Source organism: Colletotrichum graminicola (assembly GCF_000149035.1).
Source record: "Colletotrichum graminicola M1.001 genomic scaffold supercont1.71, whole genome shotgun sequence".
Classification (NCBI taxonomy): Eukaryota; Fungi; Ascomycota; class Sordariomycetes; order Glomerellales; family Glomerellaceae; genus Colletotrichum; species Colletotrichum graminicola.
In genome coordinates, this window is record NW_007361075.1 from 1,253 (window position 1) to 22,074 (window position 20,822).

Genomic DNA, 20,822 nt, shown 5'->3' on the forward strand with positions numbered 1-20,822 from the left:
ATTTACTATTATATAGTTAGAGACGTCTTACTTTACCTCTATTACCTATTTCTAGACGTCTTCTAGTTTAGGTATTAGTTTAGAAAATAATAGCTACTTTTTTTACTAGATATAATCTAAATTACTATTCTTAGGTACGCCTTTACCTAGCTTAACTATCTATAGTATAAGAGCTAGTAGTAAGAGCTACTATAAAAGATATTCTTCTTATAGTATTAGTACTATATTAACTTTTTTTATAATACCTAAGGTATAAAGCTTAGCTATATATAGTGTTACTAAGTCTTAAATATCTTTAGTAATCTTTTATACTTCTTTAACTAGAATTACTTATTTTATATTATCTTTTATATAAAACTTACTTTTATTAAATATTATATTATATATAATAATAACCTACTAAAGGGATAGGATTTATATATAATATAAGTTATAAGCATTCTAAATATAGCTTATCCATGTGTACTGAGGCGTAGACTTGTATCGTCGAAGTATCACATTGAAGGGAGTGGCCTTTGCTATGCTGACCCGGTCCCTGCTGCGCCAGTCCAGTAAGATGGCACCCGTTAAAATCGCGAGGGACATCTCCGCTGGCCCTGTAGCGGGGTCGACAACGTATGTGCAAGGGGTCCTTTGATGACATCAAGAACATCGCGTGAATCCAGTTTCGATTTTTTATCTCCGTGCGGGGGGCAGCCTCGAATTGTCACTAGTCATGTTTACTTTTTGGCTACTCCCGTTTTCTGCTGGCTAGATAAGGCTTGACTCGGACTATAAGCGCTTACTCCTGGGGGTGGAAAGTCTTAGCCCGACTTTTGGATAGTTGCGGAGGTAACTAGATGAGTAAGGGCTAACATATTATCTATTAGAAAAATAAGATTTATATATAATATAAGTTATAAGTATTCTAAATATATCTTACTAAATACCTAATATAACCCCTTAGTTTTATCTTAAAGTAATATCTTCTTATATCTCTCTTTTTATCTCTTTAAATAAAGTACGCTTAGTAGCTATATATATAAAGCTACTTTTATTAGGGATATAAATCCTAACTAAGGCTTACTTAGTATTAAGGTTACTACTAATAAAAATATTATCTAAACTATCTCTCTTTTTTCTTAATTAGGCTAAGCTAGGCGTTATACTAGTATAAGCTAATATTAAAAAAGTAAATACTTACTATTATAGCCTTAACCTATAGTTTAGTTAGGAAGTTAGCTTTAAAGAGTATCTTAATACTTTAGGTTATTACTTTCTACCTTACCTTTTTTATATTACTATTTAGCTTTTTTATATATAAAGACGTAGTCTTAACCTTAATCCTTTTATTTAGGGCTTAGTGTTAGTAAGTAGTATTACTATTAATTACTATTACTAAGTAATCTACGTCTTAGTATATCTTATATAAAGTAAGACCTTAATAATAGTAAATATATTACTTAACTACTTATAGTACCTTAAATATACTATTATAGGTCTTTATTATATAAAAAAAGCTAAATAGCCTACTAGTATATTTATATTTAATTACTATAAGCTAAACGCTATTATTATAGCCTTTAAAGTAATTAAATAGATCTTAAGTAATCTTATAGTATAAGTAAAGTGCCTTTTATTTAGATTACTATCTTAAAATAACTTTTTTTACTTAAGTTATTTAGTAATAAGTATATTCTTACCTATTATATACCTTAATTTTAACTTCTTTTACTTTATAAATTAAGTAGCTTAGTGCCTTTATACTTAAGTGTTTACCTTATAAGTACTAAAGCTAGGCTAAGTTATTTTATATTAGCCTATCCTAGTAAGTAGGTTATTTAAGGATCTAAGAATTATATAATAGTGTTATAACTATATAGATAATAGCTATACTACTAGTAGGAATTTATCTAGAAAAAAAGTAAGTAGAAAAAGGCTTATATTTAAGAAAGAAGATATTAGTAACTTAAGTAAGTTACCTAACTATAAAGCTATCTATATATTTACTATACTATAAAGTGTAATTAAACCCTAAATACTAAATACTAGTCTTTTAAAGTAAGGCTTTTAAGATAATATTAATATAAAAGTTCTTTATATATACTACCTCTATAAGTATAAGGTCTATATTTATTTTATTATAGCTTTTAAAACCTTTTTTTATTATATAAGTACTTATTATAAGTATAAGATATAAAATAGTACCTAAGTTAACTTATTATATACCTTTATTTTAGGTCTTAATTAATTTAGGCTTAAGTATTAAGATATTATTTACTAAGTAAGTAGCTTTATAGTTATTTAATATAGTACTATATAAAAAGATATATAGGCCTATAAAAGATATAATAAAGACACTATAGAAATACTAGTCCTACATAAGATTATTTAAGGTTAGCTATAGTAAGGTAGGGTTAATAATATATATAATAACTTTTAAAGAAAGGTCCTTATTTTCCTTTTTATCTTACTTATTATCTTATTTCTTATCTTTTAATAGGTTATTTTATAGCTAGTTTATATAAAAATAGTACTTCTTAAATAGCAGCCTAGCCTTAAGCTACTTTTTCTAGGCGTATTTAATTTAGAGGTCTAGGTGCTTAGTGCTATTAACTTAATTATATATTTACTATATATATTTTATAGAGATAAATATAACTTAGATATAAAAGCTTATATAATTATAACCTTGAATTTAACCTTAAATTTAACTATTATTTATAACCTTAAAGTAACACTACTATATATATATATATATATAAGATATCTAATATAACCTTTACTTCTAGATATAGACCTATAGAGATTTACTCTCTAGTACTCTATCTCTAAGAAGTATAAAAAGTAGATATATATAAATAGTAACTAGATTTACTCTAGGGTACTAAAAATAGAAATATCTACTTAGATAAAACTAGATATTAAACAGACCGTATTATGCTGTAACAAGCTGTAACAAGTAGTGTAACAGGCTGTAACTAGCTTAAAACAGGCTGTAATAATATAAGGTTTCAAATCTATATAATAGTATAATAAGTATAATATAATATAAAGGTTAATATATATATTACTAGAAATATAGAAGTTAGTTAATTATATATAGAGATAAGATCCCCTTAAGGGATTCTAGCTCTCTATGCCTTCTAAGCATAATAAAACTACACCTATCTTTCTACCTATCTACACCTATCTATCTAGTCAACCTACTGATCTACCTGTTATTTCTTATTATATATACTTTATTAAGAAGCCTATAAGTGCTTTCTTAATATATATATACTCTAGAGAAGTCTATATATAGTAATAGCTTTATATATATAAGTTATTTTAAGACTTAGATTTAAAGTAAGAAGATTCTTTTTCTTATTATATTATAAGGTAACCTACTAAGGTTATATATATCTTGTATTTTTTCTTTTTATATTTTATAGTAAAGAAGTCCTCTTTAATAACACCTACTAAAATAGTAGTATAGTAGTTAGGGCTCTTAATAAGATTACCTTATATCTTATATTATATAATATCTAAGAGCTTATAGGCTACCTAAAAAGAGGTAATTTAATATAAGACTACCTTAAGAAATAGTCTTAAAGTAAGTAACTTTTTAACTTTAGGTATATTAAGAATTTCTATATATATATATATACGTTTTACTAATCTACTAGCTAGGTATTAAGATTAGTACTTAATCTTACCTATTTTATAATAGTAAGGTATTTTTTTTAAATAAGCGTCTAGTTTACTAAGTTACTTAATATATTATATTACTTAAGAGTTTATAGTATAAAATAAAGTAATATACTTTTTTACTTAAGAGCTTTTATTTAAGTAGGTATAAGGATTATATCTACTACTAAGGAGAAAACCTAGTCCTTAACTATATTAAAACCCTTCTTATATTACTTATAAATTATCTTTAGTACTACTTTATTTAGAAAGTATAATTAATAAGTAAGTTTTATACTAAAATTAGTTAATACTAGTAGTTACTTATATTAAGGCTATATTATATTCTTAATATTAATAAACTTACTAATAGTATTAGCTTATATAGTGTTAAGGATTTTATCTAGGTATAAATTACTATCTTTATCTATAATTAGACTATCTAAGTTAATATATTTTTAGATATACCTTAATTTAGCTTTAAGCTAAAGGGTTATATACTAAGCAGGCTAGTTAGCTTATAACCTTAGCTTCTTTATACTATTAATTAATATTATTAGTTTAAAAGTTCTTTTTTAGATAAGATAGTTTATTTAAGAGAGAGATATCTAGCCTATAGGCGCTCTAGATATACTAGTTTAAGGGTGTAGTATAAGCTAGGCTTATAACTATTATAAAAACAACACTATTAATTATAGGTAGTAATTAACGCCTTATATTATACTATAATATACCCCCTTAGATTATAGAAGTCCTACTTATATAATCTAACTTAACTAACTATATAATTACTAGGTTAATAAGGAAGCTTATTACCCCCCCTAAGTTTATACTATTTAGAGTAGATCTACTAACTCTTAAAAACCTTCTAATTAGGTATATCTTACTAAAGTCTAGGTGGCTGTAATTTAACTTATCTAGTAAGGTATATTAGAACCTGTCCCTAATATTTATAGGATTTAAACCTATAAGGTCTATAACGCTTAGACGCTAACTTTACACTTAACTATTATAGCATAATGCAGAGCAAACTAGGCTTATAACTGTTGTAGAGTCACTTTTTAGGTAGGAAAGATTATAGGAAAACGGCTTAACTATCTAACGTCTAGTGATAGTTAGCCTGGCTTAAAGAAATAGGTTTTCTTTAAGTGGGCCGCTTGTGTAGAGACAAAGTTCGGCTTAGAAGAACTATTCCTCCGTTCTAGAGAAACCCTAGCTGTAATACAGCCGGCTCTACACATAAGTATAATGTCTATAAAGGCAGCATAATATATTATCTTATTATAAAAAAAACCTTTAATTAATTAGGTTAATAACCTATTTAAGAATTACCTCTTTTTTTAAAATAGTTATCTTTATTAATTTTAAATATATCTTAGCTTATAAGAGTATACTAATATATTATATATAAAGGGTTAATTTAAGGACCTTAAAGTTAGAGGCAGCACTTTATATAGACATTTTTAGGTTATTTTTAAGAGTCTAGATAGTAAGGATAATATAACTTTCTCTAGAAGAAGAGGCTATATTTATATATAAAGAAAAGTTAGTATAAAGGTTAAAGAGGTATAAAGGGGGAGGACGTATATAGCTTACTATAATACGCAGCTTACTATATATATACGTTATAGTAAAATCCTATAGAAATAAGGAAAGACCCCTATTTCTTAGTTAAGAAATCTCTAGCTAATCTTAGTAATATTATTAGTAAAGTTATCTCTAAAAGTAGGGCTAATTTACTATCTATTCCCTAATAATTTCCTATAAGGTAACCGTGCTATTAAATAGTAAGGATTATAATAGTTAATTAATTATATAATATATAGATCTAGTAAAGAACCTATAGAACTATAGAAATTCCCTTATTTCTAGGTAGGGAAATCCTGGACTAATCCTGGCTATATAAGCGGTAAATTAACCCCTTAAGGTGGGGCCAATTCACCGCCCATTCCCTAACAATTTGCCGTAGGGCAACTGTGTATTCGCCGGTTAATTTACATGTAATTCCGCCACATTTGACACCTGCATTCGCCGGCTAATTTACGTGTAATTCCGCCACATTTGACAGATCAAAGGCAGTAAATAGTGTACATCAGTACGTTAAATAACAAATATCAGTGCTGCAAGGCTTGTGGGGGTTGCGACGGTAGGTAGCTTTAAATAACAGACAATACGAGCAATTAAAAAGCGACATCCTGCTTAGTTTTTTATTTAATGAAATGTGAACCTGTAATTACTGAGTATTGATTGCGCCTTGTCTCTTCTATATATTCTTTCTTTTCTTGAAATCAGGATGAGAGGTGGACGGCAAGGGGTGCACGTATCTCAGCACCATGTGTTGTGGCGACGAGGTTTGAAACGGTGGAGCCAGAGGAATACCGTTTTCGGCAAGGACCTACCTACTTTATGCCGTAAGGTTGGGCTGCGAAGGGAGCTTTGCCTTCCAGTGATGGACATGTAAGTCGTCGAAAACAGGAAGTCAAGGCTCTCCCAGCTAAGACTTCACGAGGGCCGGATTAGTAGTTGGGTCGGTGACGACCAGCGAATACCTGGTGTTGTATGTTTTTAGTGTCCTTTTGTTTGCGGTTGCCGGTATTCAGCCAGTGCACTTTTGGTCGGCAGCCAGTGTCTAACCCGATCTAGAAGTATTACCACACAGGAGCTAGAAATACCATATTCCGTCACCCTAACTCTAACTAACCTAAATCCTAACCCAGACCCTAACCACCCTATCTACTAACCCTACGTATCTTCTATAGATGCGTAGGCTCTTAAAGATACATAGGGTTAGTAGTTAGGGTGGTTAGGGTCTCGGTTAGGGTCTGGGTTAGCTAGAGTTAGGGTGATGGAATATGATTGTTTTATCTATGTTAGGGAAATGTGGTGGTGTTGGCAGTGCCTTCCTAAATAGGCTTAACTCACTGGCCGCCGACTAAAAGTGCACTGGCTGAATACCAGCAACCTTTGTTTGCAAAGGACCGTGCTGATGAAATGTCGAGGAGAAACATGCTGCTGTCACCCCTGACTGCTAGAATGCTTTTTGTCCCCTCCTACACTATTACGAATAGGTAGGTAATTACCTGCGAGCTAGCCTACTGATTACTTCTCCTTCTGTTGTCCACATTGCCGTCATAGGGCTAATAATGCGCACCACTCTTGCTCCGCCTTGCCTTTGGTCCTGCCACATCCTAAATCACAATCATTACGTGATATTTGGGTTATCCCTTCATTGTGATTAACCAACAGCCCCGTTCTCCGCGTTCTGACTGACCGGGAATACGAAAGGGAAGGTACTTAACCACCTTCTGTAAGCTAGCCTACTCATTACTGCTCCTTCTTCCGTCACCCTTCCTGCCGTCAGGGAACACTGACGCTGCGTGCTATTCTTACTCCGCCATGCCTTTGGCCCTGTTGCCTCCTCCTGGAGTTAGGTGCGTCTTCCTAGAAGGACGTCATTGCTGCCTTGTTTGATTCGTCGGGAAAGATCACTCCTTTTGTTTCTTACTCCTTCTTCTCCATGTCCTGGCTGATTGAGGGCCACTCAGGAAGGGTACAAATGTCTGCATATCCCCTAGACATCTCCTCCTCTTCTTCTTTTCCTCTTCGTGGACATGCGGCGAGTAACCTTAGAGGGTTATCGCTCTGGCCGCGTGCCGCTAGCTGGTCAAGAGAGCTTGGGCACGACGAACCTGGCGGTCCCCCTTCACTAATTCTGTCAGGCTTCGAAGGCGGCATGATTTTGGTTTCTGTTTGACCTGGTATTACACTGCCACCGGGTCGGACCTCTCCTCTTCTCATTGTCTTTGCTGGCTGGTCCAGTGGGATGAAGAAAAGATCACTTGTGACAATGGCTTCTGGAGGAGTAGCTATTGTGACGATTGGTCCTGGTGCTGTTGGGTTGTTATCCTGTATCCATCTTCTTCACCTACGTATTCAAGCAACAGGCCATGTGCCGCGCATTGGAATTGGATAGCAATGCGATGGGGGGTGGTCAGAAGGATAATGAAAGTGGTGGGAGGGCTCCCGTAGGTGATGCAGCTTCTTATAGGAATAGACATGGTGTTGGTGCATTGGTGCAAAACTCGTCTTTTAACACCTATTCACAAAGGTTAATTGCAAAAAGCCCTGGCCGTGGGCGTTGACTTGATTCCAGTCGGGTAGCCAGTATCGCTTCTACCCATTGCGATAGACCCGGATGTTGTACGTCAGTAGAAACTCTGATCCAGCCGTTGGGAGCATGTGAGCGGTGGAACTTGCTAGCACAGAGTAAAAGAGAACCTTGTGTGTTCCAGACCCGTGGACGATGGAGATGGAGCTTAGGCAGGATAGTTTGCGAACCACAAGGTCGACCGATTACGGCCCACCGGCCGGCCTCATTGGTTGGCAGTCACATGTCCGATGGGCGATCTGGCTATAACCTCAAAAGGCAGATGACCGGTTCCTCCACAAATGAAGGCCCATCCCCTTTGAAGCCTCAAATTTACATGGTGGCCATCGCAGTCATCACTCCTAGACTACCAGCTTCCTTTTGCAATTCTGCCGTCAGCACTTGGCTTATCACCTGCATATTCCAGTCTAGGTCATCCTGATGTGCAAGGACCAATAGAATCGTTTCCATGCGTCGCCAGTCCCGCTGTCTGATGTGGTGTCGGCCGTTCGTGGCCGCCCAGAAATGAACATCGTTGTCTCGCAACGCCATCTTTGCTGATGTTGTCCTCGCGGCATTTCACCTCCAGCGGCGTGTCAGCTAAGATATTTGACCAACACATGCTGTAACCATGTCGCTTTGCCAAGTCTGCTCAAAGCTCCACATCGAGCAACTAGACGGGACAGACGTTCGCTTTCACTCCAATCTAAAGGCTCTTCAGCAGAGCGCTCTAGCAAGATGCCCCTTCTGCAGCCTTTGCTATACCCGCGTCATGGAAGATACCAGCCGCAGCATCACCGGCGCTCTTCTCAATGATGAGGTACCTGAGGGCTACGAAAAGGAAACCTTCTTCCCGAGCGTCTGGCTTCACGGCGAAGTGAGGCAGGCCAACCGCGGTGTCGGCAAACAACTCCCAGGATGTGCCATATGGATCTCATCCGGAAGGCTGCATCCGGACGGTGGCCAAGGAGAAACAAACCACCCTGGCATGCCGTTTGCCTCGCGTCTGTCTGTTTTCGCGTAAGTCTTCTTCCCAGGATGAGTTTCTCTATGTCGTCATCTTGTAAAGAAGCTGACTATTCGCAGAAGCACCTCAACGCCGGCAGCGTCAAAGTATATCGAACGGTTCTCGACTGCAGACCACGATCCTGATCTCCACATACACTTGGCAGGTTGGCGCATGAGAAGATGCAAGGCTTCTCACAAGCTCTGCAAGCCGAGGTCGTCCGAGATGCCAACTCGCGTCATTGCGGTAGGTCAAGCTAGCCAAAAGCCACGACTCATAGTTACGAATGGCCTCCAAGAGCCTTACCTGGCCCTGTCCTACTGCTGGGGCCCCGGGAGAGATACCTTCAACTTGACCCATAAGACTAAAGATGAGCTCTTCGGCGGCGTCGCGGAAGGAAAGCTAACAAAAACTCACCAAGAGTCCATCCACTTTGCGCGCTCTTTGGGCATCGAGTACGTCTGGATCGACGCACTCTGCATCATACAAGGCGATGCCGATGACTGGACTTTCGAATCGCAACGCATGGCCCAAGTTTACGGCAACGCAGTTTTGACCATAATCGCCGGCCGTTCGAACGATGCCCGCGACGGCTTCCTTACCAACAGACTTGATCAAAAGGTCCCACCGTGTGCCCTGCCACTCGCTCCAAACACAAAGGACACAGTCAATGTCTGCCTTCCAAGGTCTCACGCTTATGGTCCGGTGTCTACGCGGGGATGGTGTTTCCAGGAAGAAAAGCTCTCGACGCGGGCCGTCATATTAGGAAAGGAGCAAATCATCTACCAATGCCGCAGCGAAACGAGCTGGGAGGACGGCCAAGTCAATTTCGCAGATCTCAAACCCACTTTTCTCATCCCCGGCTTCTCTACCGACGCGGCACGTTCGGCGGCCGATAAAGAGACCACCCTCGATATGTGGTACGAGTTCGTCGACACGTACATGATGCGTGATCTATCGAACCCCCACGACATCTTCGCGGCCATCGCCTCCATCGCGGGGCTTGCCCAAGACGTGCTGGGGTCCCGCTACCTCGCCGGGTTATGGGAGGATGACTTGGTCCAAGGCCTCTCGTGGAAACCACGTCACCAAGTGAACGGGTTCTTTAAAGGGCCGTTGACACGCCCGAAGCCGACCCCCTTCGCGCCGGCGCCAGTGGTCCGCGCGCCGTCGTGGTCTTGGGCATCCGTCCAAGGGCCCGTCCGCCGCTTCTACAAATTGAAGGAATCAAAGATGTTCCATGATAGCGACTACGTCAAGATCAGGCCCAGGCTGGGAGAAAAAAGGTGGGCGGCGACGAACGACTGTGGCGTCGCGGCGCTCCATATGCCACATTGCGAGCTCCAGATCCTGGCACGCACGGCAAAGGCTGTCCTGGTCAAGACGGGCGTTGCGGAGTGGTTCGCAGCCGACAGGTCGAGGAAGCGATGGCTCCCTTACAGCAAGATGCGGAGCTACGCTGTCTTGCTCACCTCCACCGAAAGGAATCCGGATGCGGCCAGCTCGGATGACGGTGTAGTTGCGGTTGGGGCATTTGATGTGGCCGAGGAAGCAGAGCAGTTCGAAGAAGTCTGGTGCCTTCCCCTGATTGAGAAAGAGGGGTTAATGGTTGTTCAGAGTGAGACGAAATGGAAGCGTGTCGGGTGGTTCGTTCTGAGAGATGAGTCCTGGTTCGAGGGCAGGCCGGAGGTTGAAGTGGATCTCATCTGACGTAACATCAACTTGGACAATTCATCCTCTTCATGTTGATTATACCGCTAGGTAGCTTACAAGTGCTGGCGGTAATGAAGAACTCTCTCGGGCTCTTCTTTTCATAAAGGCCTAGCCCCTGCTTGCCCTTTAATTTGGATGCTTCCAGGCCACCCAGGCGAGAATGAGCTGGAGAAGACCAACAATGAATGAGAGGAAACCAAATAGCGCCGCCAAAAACAGCCCACTAATGGCTACAGTCAGAGCGTTGCGTTCAGAGATGTGTCTCTCAAACCAGGAAACCACCGGGTTTGTTGGTGGTGGACGTCTGATGACGTCGTGAAGTTTGGCCAGGCGATTGCCCCAGTACTCGAAGACCATGTCCGGCGGCACCGGCCGAACGAACTCGATTGGCATTGCCTCTTGGTCGAAAGAGTGTTTTCTTATCATCTTCTCCAGCAAAGGGCACGACTTGTCATCACTGCGCGGGCATGAGAAAGTCGTTGAATTGCTTCGTTCAAGCGGGGCCATCTCGACTATGGCGATCATGGTCAAACCAAAGGCAGCACATGCTGGAGGAGTCGAAGAGTATACCGTGGTAGGAGCCGATGTGTACAGTAAACCTGGGCGCACAACGAGTGGGCTTAGAGCTAGCAATCAACTTCGTGATGGGCAGATCATTGGTGAGTTTGCTACATATACTCAATACAGTTCAGGTGGAGATGATATTCTGACTTTTGGTAGGGTTTCCGACCTCAAGAGCAGAGCTGGTGCAGAGAAACTACGTCAAGCGCACATTGGTAGTGGTTCCGATCAGGGTACACTTGAGGGTATCTAGGAGAAGAAGAAGAGTTGAATATTATTTAGTTGCCAACACTACATTTGCCCTTCCATATTCCCGCGTCCAACTTATCTTTTTTCCGATGTTGGTTTTCGAATCGCTGATATAAAATCATGCAGTTTGCTACTGGTTCTTTTTAAATGTGCCCTGTTGATCTTTTTGCGCCGTGTTGGACCACTTCTACCTTGGGTTTGCCCCGTCTACGTCGAAACGCGCATCCATGGGCCACGGGTCTTTGGCCTTCTTAGCCCTGATCACATGCGTAGAGTCAGCATCGAATACCACATCAATTCACGCAAGGGTCCAAGCATAAATGGGCAAGACACCGGAGGGCATCATCAAGACATACTTCAAGTCAGCCCCAGGCGACATCTTGGCGGCATATTTTCGCAAAAGCCGATAGAACCACGTCGACCCCAGGCCGACAGATCCGACCCACGACGCCGCGGTGGCCATCTTCTCCGACCTGGGTACTCGGAGCCTGGCATACTCCTCGACGGCTGCCTGGAGCTCGCCCCCCGCGTATGGGGCCGTTGTTCCGGCTCCGCAGTGCTTTAGCAGCATGCTTGCGATAACGGTGGCGTCCTCGATCGCGAAGCCCGTTCCCTGACCGCTGGTGGGGAGCATCAGCCGCGCGGCGTCGCCGAGGAGAACGACGTCGCCGCCGCTGCACCCGCCGGGGGCGCTCCACCGGATCTCGTCTTCTTTCCAGACTCGCTGGCGCAGGGGCGTGTGGACGATGCGGTCCGCCGAGTCCAGCATCGTCTTGAAGTTGCCGGCGAACGGGTGGCGGAGGAGCATGTGGGCGCGGAGGATGGCGACGGTGACGGACCTGGGGTATTGGCCGGATGCGATGGCGGCGTGACATTGTTCCTCGGCCCCTTTTACATCTGGGGTGGGATCATCCATGTCTTTCGAAGCTGCGCAGGAATCTTCTGCAGGGTCGGGCCGGGGTTCTGGCGGCGTGTGTTCCGGGAGGATCAGGTCCCAGCGAACCATCCTTCCGGGACATGGTCCCGTGGCAAGAAAACCCTGCGGCAACCACACGGAATGCGATTCGGAAAACGGACGCTCAGGTGCGTGCGAAGCAGACATCTTGTCGGCAGAGGATATGCCATAGATGCCTGTCATGCCCATATGATCCGGCAGCCAGCGCCGCTCCGAAGTATCCGGGTTACGGAGGTTAAGGATGTGGCGGCGGACGTCGGAGTACCCGCCGTCTGCGCCAACGAGAAGGTCGACATCAAGGTGGGTGCCATCGGCGAAGCCTATACGGGTTTGACCGTCTCCATGGCCGTCTTTCTCTTCCGTGTTGTTGCTGGAAGAGGCGAGATGCTCGAAACGGACGGCCCTCTTGGACCACCTCACTCCGCCTCTTAGCTCACGCACGCGATCCACAAAGAGGGACTGCAAGCCCGCACGCTCAAAGTACATGGCGCCCAGCTGCATGTCGTGAGACCAGAACCCGTTGACCATCGTCTTGAGGTGGGTGAGCGGGGCGTCCGCGTCACGGTCCAAACACGAGGGCGCGGACCAGAGGCTCAGGTCGCCGCATTCGTAGCCGTATTTATGGATGGCGTCGCCGAGGCCGAGGGCCAGGAGGGGATGTAAGCCGTTTGGGAGGAGGGCTACCGAGGCGCCGGCGCGCTGGTGGTTGGTTGATGGCGAGGATCGAGATGAGCCTTCATCGCCGGTGATCGGGGCTGGTGCCGGAGACTGGTCGAAGAGAACCGGACGAAAGAGGGTACGAAGAACGGGGTGGGACAGGAGGTGTAGTGCAAGGGTCGGGCCGGCGATAGCGGCGCCGCAGATACCCACCACTTTCGGTGCCGGAAGCGTCATTTTAAGGTTCGCCCTGTCTGCGATGCGGGGAACGGAACGTATTCACATTCCTCAAGCATGTGTGACGAGGACCGCGAGGGAGTGAAGGCTGTGTGTAACCAAGTGCAAGTGTAGTGGGCGCGAGAAGTTGCTGACTGCTTGAGGACTTGATCATGACGGCTGTGTTACGAATAGTAATAATAATAATAATAATAATGTGTTATTGTTCGCAGACCTCGCTGCTTTGGCTTCATGTCCTCTTTCAGGAAATACCAAGTACATCCAAGCGGGTTCGAAACCGGCATCCAACATTGCTAAGCTGATGGCACAGGAGAAAATCGTCCAATGGGAACCCCATGTTGGCCGTCAAGCGTGGTGCGTGGCTTCCATAGGGCTGGCTGCATTCTTCATCCTTCGTAAAAATGGCGACGCCCGGGCCGTAAAGAGGCGATGGTCGTGTATGCCCGACCCGGCATTGAGTCGCGACAGCACGTGTTGCGCCGCACCTCACGTCTGCATGACAATAAATACATCTAACTCGGATCAACAACTCTACGGAGGCATCTTATGTTTATACTCGAACGATGAAACAAATGGCTGTCTTTTGAAAGTGGGATAGGATCGAAAATTGTTGTTAGGTGTCGAGATAGACTCAACGCAGTATTGTGACAGGGTTGTTAGTGTGAAATTTAAAAGACTTAGTCACAACAGTCCGATATGGTGTAGTGGCCAACATGATGCCCTCTCATCTGGTGAGAGGTTAGGCATAGCCCCGAGTTCGATTCTCGGTTTCGGAACATGCTTTTTGTTCCTTTTCCAATTTTACTTTACCTTTTTACATGAAAAATGGCATCTATCAATTATTGTTTGTCTGCCTCCTTTGTCATTGTTAGTTACTCTACTATCCTTATCGTCCAACTTTGCTTTTGTGATCCCCTGGCGATCGTTTTTTTGTTATATATAGCAGATTCAATGATGCTGTCACGATTTAATGATGATATGCGAACTTGAGACTAACAATGTAATCAAGCAAACAAGTCTCGGCCATGGACAGCATCGGCAACAACCAGCTTACGAGCTACCCAGACGAGTCACCCATACCGTCACGTCCCTGGGGTTATGTAGTACCGAGTTGACTCGAATATTGCGGGACTCGTACGAACCTGCTCCATCTCTGCCAAGCACGAAACCCGTGTTGCGCGACCAAGCTAAGGGTACACGAGCGATAGGGACTCAAGGGAGCGAGGGCCAGAGCCGGTTCAGCCTCATTTGGCAAAAGCAGGACCGAATCGAATCCCCCGTTCCCCGCCATGCCCTACCGGCGAAGCACGTTCCAAGCAGAGGCCATTGTGGAAGGCAAGCGCGAGGCAAAAAAATGGTCAACCACATGGGCTTTTGGAATTTGATAAGCTTGACCGTTCCCTCGCCGATCACTCGTGGCCCGTCAAGGGTCGCCGGGACCGTTTGTCTTATGATACCCGCCCCCTCGGACGAAAATAGCTACCGGCCAAAGGACGGATCGGCGTGCTGCTCGGGGAAGGAGGGGGGGGGGTTTGGATGAATGGAGAAGAAAAGGTGACTCCATATCGACAAGGCAGTTGAGACCCCCCGCCGCAAGGGAATTTTTGGAAGAAACATTGGAGAACAAATCACAATACGAATGAATAGTGTAGGGTCACGGCCAAAATAAAACAAAACCCCGGGGCGGGGCGGGACGGGACCGGCGCCCTACGTGCACGCTCTCAGGAAATTGGCGGCAGAGAAGCCCTTCCCCGTCTTGTACGAAATGCTTTCCCCCATCGGACTCATTTACGGACGGGGGGGGGGGGCACGAGCGGGTAAGAAAAAAACGAACAAAGAAGCAGATCGCCGGGTATTCCCACCCTGAGTGGCATCCATCAAGAAGACGCCTCCCTAGTTCGTTATATCAACAGGGCGAAAAGATCAACGCGTCCACCCCCCCGCCTCAGCATTTTCGATTCGCGATTTGCCCCAGGAGGGACCGCAAAGGACGGGCGGCGCCGCGGAAACTCGAGGTAGGTAGACCTTGCGTCTACCCGTTCCTGTCCCTGCTGGGCCATGCCGCCCACCGTCCGTGGATCGCTTGGGCGGATGGGAAGCAAGGGGAGCAGGCTATTTGATACCAAAAGACAGGGGGGGAGGGGGAGAGCACAATCACAACCACCACTACACCAAGCCTGTTCCAGACATTCATGTGCCGCTCTCAATGTCGGAACTGACGAACCATCTAACGCACGGGGGGAGAGAGAAAGAGAGAGAGACATTGCGATATACTTTTTAGTAGACAGTAGTACGGTACGTACGGCAGGCGCATGGAGTCTCAGACATACCTCAGTCTGCGTCCGCTACTGCGCAGTATAGGTAGTCACGTAGCGTCCCTTGCCTCCTTGTCTTATTGCCTCGCTATTTGCCTGCCTGCCTGCCTGCCTGCCTGCCTGCTGTCTGCGGTCGGCAATCGCCCACCAGAGAGCGCAGCCTACAGCCGGCGCGCGCGGAACGCATACACGCACACGCGGTACGACCCTCTAATGCACGGGAACGGGGTGGAGGGCGATTTACAACGGCCGTTTCTTGATGAAGAAGAGCTGTGCGCGTGTCACGTGTGCAGTGTGCCTGTGGTGTTGCTGCCAAATCAGCCATCTTGGCACAATCTCGCTCAGCGTTCTGCAGGAGCCGACAGTTGGTACTCTCAGGATCATCATATCCCGCCCCTATTTCAGCTGTTCAGGTGTGGAACGGCCGTCCGCACCGTGTCGAGAGAGGCGGACGGACAAGGGCAGTACACTACAAAAATACGGCGGGTGGGCCCCTCCCCCCTTGCAGAGATGCAAAAGGAACCTTTGGCATATCGAGCAGCCGGGGGGTCGGTCCGTTTTTCTTTTATTTCAATGCAAGGAACGGTGTAAGGTACGTAGTGGAGATGGCGTGTTCGTACCGAGTCTCACCTCACCCGGCAGGGCCGACTTGTCCGAACCGAATGGATTAGACCCATCATCCCCCACAGCACTGCGCAGGCAACAAACAGTACGGATACAGGCATTCTGGTACGGGTACAGAGTACAGATCCCTATCGCCTCTCTCAACCCCCTCATTTCTTTTCTTCTCTTATTCCCGGGCGTAGGAAAGAGAGGGTAAATATATATATATATATATTTACTGTATCCGTACCCTCAGGGACCTCAAAGAAACCCTAGACACGGCGACAGGGCAAAAAAACAAAAGGGGCGCCGTCGGACCCCACGTTTCTTATGCTCAGAGATGACGGTAATCCCCACCACTTCTATCTTGGGTGTGTGTTACTTGCTTTGTTGTTTTTGCTGTTCTACTTCGCGTGGTGGCGGTGCGTAAACAACACAACGGCCGGACGTTTTCCGCCACGATGCCGCCCTTCTCCCTTGACAGGGGGAAAAAAAAGAAAGAAGAAAAAGAAGAAAAAGAACAAGAAAAAAAAACCAACCAAGGGAGAAACAAAAATACGAGCAGCAACAGCAATCAACAGTGGTGACGAGATGCTTACACACTACTGTCCATGTGGGCAAATCATGCAATGGCAAACTGGGCGTGCATGTGTTGGATGTGGCTTTGCACCTCCTTACCTTATGCCAAAGGCTGCATTCTCGGGTAGGTGTGTGAAGGTTCCGTTCTGAGCGCACCGTAATCCTTGGCAGCCGAAATCGACCTCGCCTAGCGCGTCTTTCATGTCTCGGTTTGGACTAGACATCCAACCGAAGAGCCGGTTGCCGCCGCCACCTCCGTAAAGGGCCCCTCGAGCGGCATCAAGTCCGATGACATCTTCCCAAATCGTAAGCCGCAGTTCAATATGCATACTAGTGGTTACCTATGTGTGTATTGAGGGGTTGGGATTGAATGTTTTCAATCTTGATATTTACGACTTGGGTTTTCGATGCGAAGGAGTCTGATATCCCTAACCAACAAACGAACTCGCCCTCGCTCCTGTTTTGGCTACGTACACGCATACTTATAAAACTGTGACTGCTGCTCTTTCGACTCGTATCCGCCCCTACCAAAAAAGTACCAAGGTTCATCATGGTTTCGCCGTATGACATGATTGGGGGGTGTTGAACAACAAACAAGTACGAGAATAATAAATTACTGAACCAGACCGACCCACGTGGGAGCTGTTTGGTGGGATCCCGAGGGGCAAAGAAAAGGGATGACCCGCGCGCGAGGAAAATACATAAAAACAAGACAAGAAAACAAAGAGCGGTAAAGGGATGGATGTGATGATGCGCCGGAGCCCGACCCGTCCGTGACTATCCCGCGAACAGAAACAAAACGCTCGAACATTGAGTTTATTATAGTAAAAAAGATAATCAAGCGTTGTGCACAGCTCGCAGCGTAATCCATAATCTCGAGGCCGCCCGGCTTCTTTTGCTTCTTGCCTTCTTCTCACTTCTCCTCTTTTGCCTCACGACTCATCAGGCAACGTACTTTCCCTGCTTTTTGCTTACGCGAGGAGAGCAAACGAGGCGGCCATGACCGAGGCCAGGACCAGCGTCAGGCTGCCGCCGAGGCCAGCAGCGGCGTTGTCCTTGCCGGCCTCCTTGGTGCCGTTGGCACAGATCGAGGTGCCATTGAGCACCGACACGGGGACGACGGCCTTGGGCTCGCCCTTGTCCATGAACAAGGTGACGTTGCCGTTGCCGTCGGCGGTGCTGGTGGCGCATGAGAGGACCTCGACGACTTGGTCACCCGGGTTGAAGCCGCCCATGCTGAGCGTGTACGAGTCGCCCTTGGAGCTCTTGTTGGTGATGCAGAAGACGACCTGAGCGCCGTCGGGGCCCTTGCGCAGGCACAGGTGCGTGTCCTCGACAAAGAGCTGCTCAGACGCCGTGGTAGCGAAGGCGCTGTTCATCTTCTGCAGCTGGTTGCGCGTCTTGAGGAGCGTAGACGTCAGCGTGTAGAGGGGCGCCTCGGTGTCGTACTTGGACTGCCAGAGGGGCTCGCGGTTGAAGGGGGTGGAATTTCCATTGAAGTGCTGCTCCTGGCCCTGGTAGACTTTTGAGACACGCATGTTAGTAACCTCGCATGTCTCTCAATTAGAGGATGAGAGGGGAGGAGAGGGGCTTACCGGTGGGGATGCCGTCAGTCAAAAGGATGTAAGCCATGGCATTCTTGGCAAGGGCCATGTCCTCGTTGTGGACGGCAAAACGAGGCATGTCGTGGTTCTCGACGAATGATCCGAGGGCAAAGATGTCGGTGCAACCGTCACGGGCCTGGGAGCGCAAGTCGGCGAGCGAGTTCATATCGCCGCCGAAGAAGACGCTGTTGAGGGGGTAGTACTCAAGGTAGTTGGGCATACCGGGCAGCAGGTTCAGGGTCTGGTAGCGGCAGAAGTCGGGCGTGTAACCGGTCAAGACCTCACCGAAGGCGAAGACTCCGGAGGCGTTGACAAAGGTGGGCAGGAAGGCGTCGTTGACGTGCTTGGCGGCGTCAATGCGAAGACCGTCGATGGAGTAGTTGGAGACGAGCTCCTTGATCCACTTGCTGAACTCGGTGTAGACGGGCGCGGTCTCGGTGGCCAGGTCGGCGAGGGCGACGCCGTAGGGGTACAGCCAGCAGTCCTGGTAGTTGGTGCTGTTGTCCCACTCGGTCACGTTGCAGTAGGGGTGGAAGTACTTCTCGTCGTTGAAGGGGTTGAACTTGCTGTAGTCGAGCTTGGGCGGGAGCGAATCAAGCTTCTGGACCATGTTGTTGACGACGACGTCGACCATGAGGTACATGTCACGCTTGTGCAGCTCAGCGACAAGGGCGTCCAAGTCCTCCTTGGTGCCGAACTTGTCGCTGAGGGCATAGTTGTCGAGGGACCAGTAGCCGTGGTAAGCCTCACCGACGGCGGTGTTGTCATCAATGTTCTTGACGATGGGGCTGATCTGGACGGCGGTGAAACCCATATCTGCACGTCCTTGTTAGTCGTGGTGCGTTGCTCGGGCGAGAGCGGATGCCGTGATTCGCCGTCACTAACCTTGGATGTAGTCGAGCTTGTTCATCAGACCCTTCCAGGTGCCGCCGCAAAAGTCGTACAGCGTGCAGTTGTGGTCTGTAGAGCCGTCATCGTGGGCATAGCGGTCAATCATGACCTGGTAGATGGCTCGCGACTTCCATGCTTCGAGGTCGGCGGCCGAGACCAGGGCGGAGAGGGCGGAAAGGGCTGCCCAGGCAAATGTTGAGGTACGCATGGCTGATTAGGTTTTACTGAGAGAGTGGGATCAAACGAGAGACTGCGCCGCGGATGGGCGATGATTAAACGACTGGACTTTGCGCTTGCGTGTGAGCGTGGTGAAAGGAATGAATAGGGTCAGGTAGGTTGCGGGCGCGCACACAACACGATATAGAACTTTTGGGTGTGTAGGTGAGATGGACCGTCGGACTTGTCAGGGACGGAGCGACGAGTTGATGGATGGGGGATCCCTTCAGTGAATTGGAGCGAGTGACTGGTCCTTGGACGCCGGACTGGACTGGTGGACTGGATCGGGAAAAGGGGTGGGAAGACGGGGCACCTAGATTAAGAGAGTGAGTAGGAAGCAACGTGGAGCCGGTTCACGGCAAAAGAAGAGGGGCCAACCGCGTAAAGTCGACGTTGGCACGAGAGGAGATCGGCACACAGAGAGAGAGAGAGGGTGGGAAAGAATGAAAAGCGTGTGGGCAATGGAACTCTATGTGCATGCAGCCAGTCCACTACTTTTCTTTCATTATTACCCACCTAACTAACTACCCACTGTAGATGCCTATGTGCGATGGTACGGATACAGAACCGGGCCTGGTACTACGGCGGATTCGATGCAAGATACGCGAGACAGACAGAAAGACAGACAGCAAGGCGCGGAGGAGGAGTGTCAAGCCTAGACACAAGAGGGGGCGCACTGGAACAGCAACAGCACACTGGCTTGGAAAGGCCTTGAAGGAGATGAGGGTTGCCATACTCGGGGGCAGAAGTCAATGCCTCGGATCAGAAGGGCCATGAGGCCCACCGGGGAGGGGCGGACACGGCGAACAAGCATGACGAACAGGTGGTCGATAGGAAATTGAACCCAAGCAGAGAATATTAGTGACTATGGGATACGATGGTCGCCACGGAGGCCAAGCCTGTGTGTGTGTGTGTGTGTGTGTGTGTGTGTGAGTGGGGGCATGGTGGTGCCCAAAGGGGAATAGTCAGGCGGAAGACGGCTCGAAGAAAGGTGCCCTTGTGCGCGCGCCTAAAATAGGTACTACTGCGAACCGTCGACAAGAGAGGCGAGGAGACGACGGTCGCGTGGGAGTATGTACGATTGTATGTCTGTCTGTGTTTGTGTGTTTGGTGCATCCGTACGACTGCCGCCAAGGGCACAGCGAAGTGGGCGGTATTTGTTGCCAATGAGGAAAGATTGTACAGATGTGTCCGAGAAGCAAGCTACTACTAGGGAGAAGCTACTACAAGGTACTGTCCGAACATGTGCCTACTACCTACCTACAGTACATAGGTATGCACTAGGTATGCTATGTGACTACCTACTACGTATACGAGCTGGGCGCGCGTGTGTGTGTGACGTGGTGTGCCTTAGGTAGTAGCTAAGGCAATTAATTATTGGCAGGCCCCCCTTATAGTAGGCACTACTATCCGTACAGTACCTAGGCACAGTAGGTTTGTA

At 46.4% G+C, this 20,822-nt stretch overlaps 4 protein-coding genes and 1 non-coding gene across 5 annotated transcripts; 2 read left to right on the forward strand and 3 right to left on the reverse strand.

The window, feature by feature from the left end:
* Positions 1 to 8,426: 8,426 nt before the first annotated feature.
* On the forward strand, positions 8,427 to 10,511 carry GLRG_10924 (heterokaryon incompatibility protein; the record flags this gene model as incomplete). The annotated part of the gene is made up of 2 exons (XM_008101644.1): positions 8,427 to 8,815; positions 8,882 to 10,511. The coding sequence occupies 2 exons, from the start codon at positions 8,427 to 8,429 to the stop codon at positions 10,509 to 10,511; spliced, it is 2,019 nt and encodes a 672-aa protein (XP_008099835.1).
* A 129-nt stretch (positions 10,512 to 10,640) lies between these two features.
* On the reverse strand, positions 10,641 to 10,970 carry GLRG_10925 (uncharacterized protein; the record flags this gene model as incomplete). The annotated part of the gene is made up of 1 exon (XM_008101645.1): positions 10,641 to 10,970. A coding segment is annotated over one exon (330 nt), but the record flags the coding sequence as incomplete, so codon positions are not given.
* Positions 10,971 to 11,622: 652 nt separating this feature from the next.
* On the reverse strand, positions 11,623 to 13,173 carry GLRG_10926 (uncharacterized protein; the record flags this gene model as incomplete). The annotated part of the gene is made up of 1 exon (XM_008101646.1): positions 11,623 to 13,173. The coding sequence occupies one exon, from the start codon at positions 13,171 to 13,173 to the stop codon at positions 11,623 to 11,625; it is 1,551 nt and encodes a 516-aa protein (XP_008099837.1).
* Positions 13,174 to 13,863: 690 nt separating this feature from the next.
* GLRG_13275 lies at positions 13,864 to 13,949 on the forward strand. The gene has a single exon. It is a non-coding gene; the product is annotated as a tRNA-Glu (tRNA).
* Positions 13,950 to 17,641: 3,692 nt separating this feature from the next.
* GLRG_10927 (alpha amylase) lies at positions 17,642 to 19,373 on the reverse strand (the record flags this gene model as incomplete). Its single annotated transcript, XM_008101647.1, has 3 exons — positions 17,642 to 18,192; positions 18,266 to 19,090; positions 19,160 to 19,373. 3 exons carry the CDS (start codon positions 19,371 to 19,373, stop codon positions 17,642 to 17,644), a joined length of 1,590 nt encoding a protein of 529 aa, XP_008099838.1.
* Positions 19,374 to 20,822: the final 1,449 nt, after the last annotated feature.